General features: G+C 38.7%; 1 protein-coding gene across 1 annotated transcript; it reads right to left on the bottom strand.

Moving 5' to 3' along the window:
- Positions 1-4,693: 4,693 nt before the first annotated feature.
- Positions 4,694-5,852, bottom strand: LOC145140549 (protein FAR1-RELATED SEQUENCE 1-like). Its single transcript, XM_079074001.1, has 3 exons — positions 5,371-5,852; positions 5,025-5,194; positions 4,694-4,917 (listed from the first exon to the last, which is right to left on the bottom strand). Exons 1-3 carry the CDS (start codon positions 5,850-5,852, stop codon positions 4,694-4,696), a joined length of 876 nt encoding a protein of 291 aa, XP_078930127.1.
- Positions 5,853-10,632: the final 4,780 nt, after the last annotated feature.

Genomic DNA, 10,632 nt, shown 5'->3' with positions numbered 1-10,632 from the left:
TAATCGACTGTTGGTCGTTGTTATTGAATGATGAAGAGAAGCGTAAAGCAAATACAACACCATTATGCTTCTATTTCCCAACATGAATGGTGGTAAGAAATATTTTAAAATATAAGTATATAATTTTAATATCGATATAAAATAAATAATGATAATTTAATAAAATAACATTTTCATTTTTTCCAAGAACAATGAAATGTTGGATATGGATACAACATATGATAAGAGATTGGAAAAGTTTGAAGAAAAAATGAATAAAGCCATGAAGAACTACACACATCTGAAGGATTTTAAAAAAGTTGGAATTGTAAGAAAAAACCATTTATTACTTTTTATTATAATTATATTGTATATATACAAATATTTATATTAAGGCATTAACAATTTCAACTATATCATTAATGCAGATATTCTTCCCAATATTGCACAGAAAGCACTACTACATCATTTGTTTCAATTTGCAAAAATGTAGTGTACATCTGATTGAGAATGACAAAACCACAAAAGATATTGTGCATACTTATGGAGTGTTGCCATATTATTTGGTGAGTATTAAATAGTAACTTAGCAAAAAAAGCAAATGTTTTCTATTAAATCTTAAACTGTGAATTTTATATCTTATTATCTTTACTGATATATTTTTTTAATACAATTCAATCTCATGATGTTGTACTTGATTGATAAAAAACACCCAAAAGCAGAAGATTTAATGAAGAAAGAAGTTGTGATTTTTAAACTGAAGTGGTGGACAGAAAACAACATGAACGACAGTGGAATTATGTTGATGAGACATATGGAAACTTTCAAGGGACAAGAGTGTTTTTTTATGACAAAAAGGAATCAAGTTTTGAAAGTTGTTTATAACTGGGATTCTGAGATTGAAAAAGATCAAAAGCAGCAGAAAACACAATTGACAAAGCTTCGTCAAAATATGTTACAAAGATCTTGGTGAATGATATCAATATCCACAACAACAAGATAATAGAAGAAGGTTTTGAGTTTGAAAAGTTGACAACAGAAGAACAAAAACAAGTTGTGAATCATGGAATGCATAACTATGAGGAAAAGTTTCACTTGATTGGTGAAGACTAAAAAATAAATATCTACTGTTTTTATTTTTATAAATGCTTAGCTACTATTGAAGACTTCTATCTAGTTGAACAAATATGGTGTTTATGATGTTTTTATTTTGGGTAATGTTTGCACACATGGTGAACATGTTGGAATGATATATTTTCTTACCTAAATATGAATTTCTAGTTAATTGTTGATGTTGATATAAAATTTATTAAGAAAATGAATGTTTATCATAACTTTGACAATTATGAATGTTTAAATCAAAACAAAATGACTAAAGTGTTAAGTTGTGAATTGAATTTTTGAAAAAATTTTAAAGAAAGATAAAATTTTTTAAAAACATTTGAATGCAATTGATATATATATATATATATATATATATATATATATATAAGACAGTAGTATGCAATAAAATAAAAATTAAGAAACATAACTACTATGTTTGAATAAAATAATATAGATGATATATAATAATTAAGTTGTGAATAACATAGACAAAAATTTTAGAAACACAATTAAAAAATTCACAGTTGTTAAATACAATATATTTATATAATATCAATAATCATAGATTTAAGAATATCAAACTTAACAATTATTATTAAGAAAAATTCATTATATTTAAACAAATAAAATTGTGAGTACAAAACAAATACTATTCAATTCAAAAAAGATAAAAATCTTATATATAAAGAAACTATTATTAAGTAAAAACTAAATGATAAAAATCCTCAAAGTCTCTCAAATAGATCCTGCATCCATATTTTTGCCATTTGTACACATTTTTTTTTCTTTTGCTTGTCTTTCCAAACGCTCAAATGACCTACTATTGTGACTGTTAAGATTTATGGAATCTTGAACAAATTGACAAGTTCCTAAGAGTTCAAGGGCCATAAATGTAACTTGAAAAATATTAAACAAGTCAATTGTTTAATATTGAATGGAGGTACGGCAAATCAATTGTTTATTATTGGACGCATTTTTTGCATGGTCGGTAATGGACGGCCGCAATATTATATTCACAATATGTGAATTGAAGGAAAATTTTGGACGGCAATTTGTGTAAACAAAAGAAAGTACGGCTCTCTCTCCTATATATATATATATGTGCGATGTAACCCTTTGTATGTGTGCATCAAATATAACTTGTAGAGTTATAAATTGTAATCTTATTAAGTTAATAAGAAAATCTAGTTGCAGCCCGTGGACGTAGGATTTACACCGAATCCGAACCACGTAAAATCCTTGTGTTCTTTATTGCTTTATTTTTCGTGAGTTTGTGAGTGTGTGACAGTGTGTTTCCGCTGCGTGTACCCGGTCCGATTCCTACCAACTGGTATCAGAGCCTGGTTAGCAAGGTTTGGAGGGTACGATCGTTTTTTTTTATCACGCACGAGTGTACTTGATTTGTCTCTTGTTTGTCATAATGGCTGAAGACAAGGTTGTAATCGAAAAGTTCAACGGTTCTGATTTTAGCTGGTGGAAAATGCAATTAGAAGCATTGCTATGTCAGAAAGACTTGGACATGGTACTCGGAGACAAACCGGAGAAAATGGAAAAAGCTTTTGAAGATGCGTGGAACTCAAAGGACAAGAAAGCCAAGGCGGTTATTACATTGTCATTGACAAAGAGCGTTGCTTTCAACATCATGAATGAAACCACGGCGCGTGGTATGATGGAGGCTCTGTCAAATATGTATGAGAAACCATCGGCGGCTAACAATGTGTTCTTGATGAAGGAGTTGTTCACTACAAGGATGAATGAGGAAGGCTCAGTTACGGTTCACATTAATAATCTAAATTCAATTCTGTCCAGATTATCATTTGTGGGAATTATATTTGATAATGAGACTCAAGCTTCGCTGCTACTAGCTTCTCTACCTGATAGCTGGTCCGGAACAGTTACTGCTGTTACGAGTTCCGTGGGGACCAGTGGTATGACTTTTGAAGGGGTTAGAGATTTGGTTCTAGGCGAGGATATCAGACTCAAGAATCAAGGTGGATCTTCCTCTTCTGATTTATTAAATGTCGGAAGAGGTAGAGGGAATAGCAGGAGCAGTGGGAGTCGGGGAAAAAGTTCTTCTAGAACTTTGAAGAATGTGAAATGCTGGAACTGTCAAGAAGTGGGACATGTTAAGAGTCAATGTCCAAAGAAAGAATTGAACATTGCTGGTGCTGAGAGTGTGTCTGAGGATGATGCATTGATACTCAGTATGGAAAGTTCTGTAGACTCTTGGGTCATGGATTCAGGGGCTTCGTTTCACGCCATGGACAACGGGGAAACGATGGTGAATCTAAAAGAAGGAGATTTTGGAAAGGTACGTTTGGCAAATGACGAGATGCTTCAGGTAACGGGCATGGGAGATATTGATTTGTTTACTTCATTAGGAACTACATGGAGCCTGAAGGATGTCAGGGTGATTCCGGAGCTGAAGAAGAAATTGATTTCTGTTGGTCAGCTGGATAAACAAGGACTGGAAGTAAGGTTTGGTAGTGGTAAATGGAGGGTGGTCAATGGTGATCTGGTGATTGCTCGTGGTATGAAGTGTGGGTCATTGTATATGGTTGAGGTACCTGCTGAGTATGACCGTCCCTGTTAAGCAAGACAAAATCTGGTTCGCTAAATCTAGTGCTAAGAGACTTCATTTTGCAAACATGAAGTCTGAAGCCAAAGGGATGTTAGCTGAACGAGTTCGAAAGTCGAAACCATTCAGGGGATTCTGTGACAGTGGGAGCACGGGACGTGTTTCGGGTACAGTTACAAAGAGCCGTTGGGTTTTGAAGACTAAGACTGAAAATTTCTCTCCTGTTGGATGTTTGCTATGTTTGGAGAGTGTTAGTGGTCCTCGGTGTATCTCTGGATCCAGTAGAGTGTCCAAACCAGTTGAGACAGAGGATGAGTCGGTGGTGGGATTAGCCACGGCTGAGTTGGAGCTAGTGGGAGCTTCAACTGGCCCTTCTAGTAATTGATGATGAGGGGCGGCTGCAACTAGAGAAATCAGACTAAGTTTTAGCTTGTTCATTGGAACTGGAAGCCTAAAAGGACTTGGTTGTTTTTTAAGATTACTGGAATAATTGAGAGTTGAATGGCGGAGAAAAGCTAAAGTTGTTCAAGCCTCCAAGTGGGAGATTGTTAAGATTTATGGAGTCTTGAACAAATTGACAAGTTCCTAAGAGTTCAAGGGCCATAAATGTAACTTGAAAAATATTAAACAATTCAATTGTTTAATATTGAATGGAGGTACGGCAAATCAATTGTTTATTATTGGACGCATTTTTTGCATGGTCGGTAATGGACGGCCGCAATATTATATTTACAATATGTGAATTGAAGGAAAATTTTGGACGGCAATTTGTGTAAACAAAAGAAAGTACGGCTCTCTCTCCTATATATATATGTGCGATGTAACCCTTTGTATGTGTGCATCAAATATAACTTGTAGAGTTATAAATTGTAATCTTATTAAGTTAATAAGAAAATCTAGTTGCAGCCCGTGGACGTAGGATTTACACCGAATCCGAACCACGTAAAATCCTTGTGTTCTTTATTGCTTTATTTTTCGTGAGTTTGTGAGTGTGTGACAGTGTGTTTCCGCTGCGTGTACCCGGTCCGATTCCTAACAGTGACCAATAACATATTGTTTGCGTCTAGAACAAAACCTTTTTTGTTTAATTGATTCAGTAATGGCTTTTTCTCTAGCTCCTTTCAACCTCTTACCTGTACCACATCCTTTATTACTTATGTCATCTGAAGGGTTTCCAATATCAGAAATAAATGGCTTCTTCACTCCATAGGATGACTCAACAAACTCAGAAATATCTTTTCTTGTCGACAATAAATCTGAACAAATTGACGTAGAACAAACACCATGAACTTTCAACTTTTTTCTTTAATGAGCTCAAAAAACTAATTAAGCTTATCCGCATCTTTACTCAAAATAGACACACTTTCTTCCACAAAACTCAAAACCTGACGAGAAAGAGGATCATATAAAAATGATGATGATGATGAGGCCTCGTCACTTGAACATTGTTTCATAAAAACCTCAGATGGAATTACACCTTTGCACCAACGCCTAAGTATGTACTTTGAAGGGATCTTGTTTATTTGGTAAGTCCTAAAAATGCAAAATATATGTCTGCACAATATACCATGCTGAAAGAACAATGAAGAAGAGAATTCAAAACTTGATTCTTTTTTGTCATAAACAACTTGTGCATAATAAACACAAACAAAAATATTAATAATTCACAACTTAAAATTTGAAAAAAAATTAAAAAAAATATAATTTACCTTGAAAAAAAAGTCTTTTCTGGAACAACAAACTCACACTCACTTTCTGAATCTTCTTCATTAACAACTTTTGGAATAGACCCCATAATATCTTTACATTGCATAACAACAAATCTATCATAAAATTCTTCATTTGTAACACTGTGTTGTGAACATGAAAATACAGATTGTTCAATTTCTTTCTTCACTTTTATGAAAACTTCATTAGTATATATATCAGCAGCATGTTCCATAATTTTTAGTGAAATTTTACTTTTAATCTTGGAAATATTGCTAAGATGGTCTAAGAAACACTGATTATGTCTTTGCTTGTCCATAGCTGAATCAAAACAAGCAAAGAACTTAACCAATGAATTACCCCAGTCAGCAACTTTGTTGAATGCAGAATTCATGCTCTCTGACCTAGAAGTGGTCCTCATCAAACCAGACAATGGCATGTCTCTAAAATATGTTGGAATCCAACTTTCTCTCATATCAAACATTTTCGAAAACCATGAAACCTCTTGGAGCTCATAATCTTCAATAAAACTTCTCCATCTAATATCAAACTCAGAAGCATCTATCCTAGAATTCCAAATTAGCTTATTGAAATGTAACATCCCAAAAACACAGTCAGAAAACTTCGTTATAAATCAATAATAAAACCATAGTCATCATACGTCATAGAAAAATCATACCAATGTATCTCAAAATAATATAACAATTGTCATGTGTATCAGAGTATAAACATCTCAGGCTGGACAAATGGTGTGTGCACTGCAATCTTCCAGAGCTCCTCTTTTGAAAACTAGAGTACCTGAAACCAAAACTGAAAACTGTAAGCACGAAGCTTAGTGAGTCTCCCCAAACTACCACATACCATACAATAACACATAGCACATATTGGGCCTTGCCCACTGCATCGGGCCCCGCCCGGCATCGGACCGAAGTGCGGACAAACTTGGGCCCCGCTCACTGCATCGGGCACCGCCCGACATCAGACCAAAGTTCGGAATAACTTGGGCCCCGCCCACTGCATCGGGCACCGCCCGGCATCAGACCGAAGTCCGGAATAACTTGGGCCCCGCCCGGCATCGGACCGAAGTCCGGAATAAACTGAACATAGCATAACATCTTACATAATCACATATATTGCATCGGGCCGAAACCTGGAACATATAACACATAACATAAACATGCCTGAATCACAAAGACATCAAGCATATATAACTACTTTTCGGGATTACCCCGACATCGGACCGAAATCCGAAACACATAACATATAACATGTAAACTAAGCCACTTCATCGGGCCCCGCCCGACATCGGACCAAAGTCCGGTAATACTAATGTGCAAACTAAATCACTGCATCGGGCCTTGCCCGGCATCAGACCGAAGTCCGGTACTACTAACATCTAAACGGGCCGACGTTGTGGCCTTAGACCCGTTCCTACTGGAAGAGGACTCACCTCATACTGCTGAAGTCCCACTAACAAAACCATAGCTGCTCGATGACAGATTCCCGATCTGTCAATATCAAAATAACACCCAATTAATAATTGGGTTCCAACTCATAACCATAAGTCCATACTTGGGGTAAAAGACTACTCCACCCCTAACTTGGCTTGATTCAAGCCCAAGGCCTAACTCAAAGGCCCAAAAGTCCAACTATGGCTTAAAGCCCAACATATGGCCCAATTTTCCAAATTGGGCCTAACCTCTACATGGACTTCCCTTAAGGCCCAATTGTTCAGTCCAGTCCAACATGTCTCATTCTAAGTGCCCAATATCATACAACCATCTAGGCCCAAACTATGGCCCATCTATGGCCCAATTTTCCAAATTGGGCCCAATACTTCATATGGGCCTTACCCCAAAGCCCAACTAATTACTCTAGTCCATTTGATTATTCTTGGATGGCCCATTACTAAACCAATTACCAAAACCCAATCGAAAGGCCCAACTCAAGGCCCAAGTGAAACTAGGGTTTCAGATAAAATGACGATTAGGGTTAAGTGTTTCTTACTTAACCCATTAAGGACTTAATCCATTAAGTACTTTACTCTACTAGATCAATGTTATGGAGAAATTTGGCTTAATACACAATCCAATCTCAATAGCCCAAAAATGGGTCCAATAAGTCCAAGGCCCAATTACTCACAATTAGGGTTTTCTAAACCCTAATTAGGGTTTCTACTCAAACATGGCCCAATAGGCCCAAAATTAATCTTGAAGCCCATTAGAGTTTTGGCTAGGTCCATTAGGTTTTTGCTTGTGGGGCACCACCCACTACCACCTCGGGTAGTGGTAATCAACGGCGGCACATGGCGGCGGCCACCACCTTACGGTGGTGGTTACTATTATTTTTATTATTCATTGATAATTACAATTACAAGGTTTAATCCAAAAATAAACACACACACTAACTAACACACACACACACACACAGCCACCCTAGCGGTGGCCGGCAGTGGCATGTGGTGGCGATGACTTATTTTCCGATTCCGACCAAGGGTTTATCATGCACACGCTACATCACACACACACACTAAGATAGACACCCATCGAGTAGCTCTTCATCGATCTTAAGGGGGGGGGGGTTGACGGCGGCACAGCCACAATGGCCAGCTGCCATGGTGGTTCGTCACATACCAACTCGACAGGATTTAAACCCACGCGAACACGACAGCCCCTTCGGGGTAGCAACGGTGACCGGAGCAAACAAGAGTGAGCCAGCGGCGGCGGATGGAGCTGGGGGGGGGGGTTTATTCGTCACCGGAAACAACCGCGATTGCCAACTGACTCGATTTCTCACCGCCCATCGGACGAACGTCGGCCTAGCAATCTTTGATTTCGCCGGCAGCAACCAGCGTCACTCGAAAGGTAGTTCCCGCTCCGACAGCGGTGACGAGCAACACGCCGATATCTAGTTCGCTGCCCTTCATTTGTTGCGACGTCCCCGTAATCCGGCAGACTTCAACTTGTCGACAACGTGAGTCACTGGTGGTCATTCGGAGTCTTGGAGCTTCGACTGATCGGGAAGGCAAGAGGGAGTCGGGTGGTGACGGCGACTGGAGGAGTGGAGGGATAAGGGTGGCAGATGCTTCCATCATTTAGGGTTAGGGTTTGGACTAAGAAGCCATCGGCTATATACCCCATCCATTTCACAACTTTTCCATAATTACAATTCTGGTCCCTCCTCATGGGATTTTTTCAAATCTAATCCAATATTTACAATTTAAACCCTGAATATTAGAATCCATTACAACTTAGGTACGGGAATTACCAAACATCCCCCTATCTTCCATAATCTCTTCAAATGAAGTCCCATAAATTACCATTTACTCCCTGCCTTCATAAATACTTACAAAACTAATCTGGAATTTACACTTTTAACCCTCTACATCTAAAATTCTTCGCAAATCAGTCCAGGACTTACATTTATTAATTTATTTAAATAAACGGGGTGTTACAACTCTCCCCCACTTAAATTAGATTTCGTCCTCGAAATCATTTCTTACCATTCCTTATACACCCAATCACTATAGTGAGATGGTCACCATCCTGGGCACACCCTAGCCTTCTCAGGGTAGCCATGACCAATCTTTGCAAAGCCTTAAATTCCACTGGTGAACGAATTTCTCGCAACAGTCCATATCTACTCTGTCTGAAATCTGCTGTCTTGAGATGGTCTGATTCCCTGACAGACCACTCATACTAAATCATCATCGATGAAACCAACCTGCTTATCTCTCAACTGAACCCTCAACATCCTGCTAGCTCGAAATTCCCACTACAAAACAGGTTCACAAACCTAATTATCCCTGTAGATCACTTATACTTGGCCAATGCTCAGCCATTTCCACTGTGAGTGACTTGTCACTTCCCAATAAACCAGATATCCTGTCTGTACTTGCAACTTAGGGCACAATTACTAACATTACCCAAACATTGAAACTGACCGAACACTGAACTGCCTGAAGCAGTATGTTGCCACATGGATGCTCACCAAAATCTAACGAGACCTCCCTGGTCTTAGTTCGTTCACCAATTATCTGAAATACTAGGTTCCGGCCCGGTTGCGGAGCCAAAGGGCCCCCTACTTAGTCGACTCGCACGATTTCTGAACAAATCCTTCTCTCGAACTAGTTGCCACTAGTTATCATGTCATTAAGGCTCTAACAACCTCCTGATCCAACCGATCGGGTCCGTACGTCGAATCCTGATATTACCAAACCACGGCTAAACGCGATTGCTACATGACCAATGGTAGCCTTATATCACAACGACCTTAATTGGTCCATTGCTTCCTTGATCCCATGACTGCAGTGACGCTTCTATAGTCTTATCATCGGATCAACCAAATCTAAACCATCTGGGTAATTCTGAAATCCAATCCGTGGATTTCCATATCCTTACTGTTTCCCCCGAACTGGTGGGTACTACTGATCATTCTGCATCCTAACAATGCACTCATGCCATCTACCAACCTAGTGAATGCTACGGCTATACCCGCTAACTTACAACACTCTATCACTATCTGGCTGCTAGTGAATGCTACGGCTACACCCGCAGACTTACAACACTCTAACACTATCCTCAAACCATACAGCCGTTTGGGCTGTCTTCCTTCCTGACAAGGATGCGAAACTTAACCCAGTTTCAAAACTGCTCCTACTTCTGAATCCTTGGATGATTCTCCCCCACTTTGATTCCACTAACGTCTTACATCACACAATACTGGAAGGATTCTCAATCCTTCTTACTATTCTATACCCAATCTGCTGAAACCACGCTTACCATTGCTAGTGTTTCAATACTAGCCAGTCCAAAAGATTACACTAACTCCAAGAACCCGAATAAATCTCCGGTAATAATCCACTAAACCTAGGAAGCTTCGAATCTCAATTGGAGACCTCGGAATCTCCCACTGCATCACGGCCTCTATCTTGGCTGGATCGACTAGAATATCCTTCTGATTGACAAGGTGCCCAAGAAATTGCACCCCGCGCAACCAGAACTCACAAATGAAGAACCTTACAAAAATTATCTCCCTCCTCAAAGTCTCTAGCACCTCCCTCAGGTGCTTCTCGGTATAAAATTGGCATATGACATCTCTTGAAAATATAATTCAAACACAAACAGAGTATAACCCAGAGTCACACTTACTCAAACCCTTGGAACGAAAGGCTCCCTTGTGCAGTTTCCCGCACGTGCTGTACTGAATCTGACCCTGTTGGCCTCTCAAAAGCTGATCTGAAATCTATAGTCTCCTCTCGAGAC

The sequence above is a fragment of the Lactuca virosa genome, chromosome 9 (assembly GCF_052849685.1).
Source record: "Lactuca virosa cultivar CGN04683 chromosome 9, Lactuca_virosa_CGN04683_v6, whole genome shotgun sequence".
NCBI lineage: Eukaryota > Viridiplantae > Streptophyta > Magnoliopsida > Asterales > Asteraceae > Lactuca > Lactuca virosa.
Note: the sequence above shows the minus strand (reverse complement) of the source record. Positions and strands in the feature narration are given on the sequence as shown.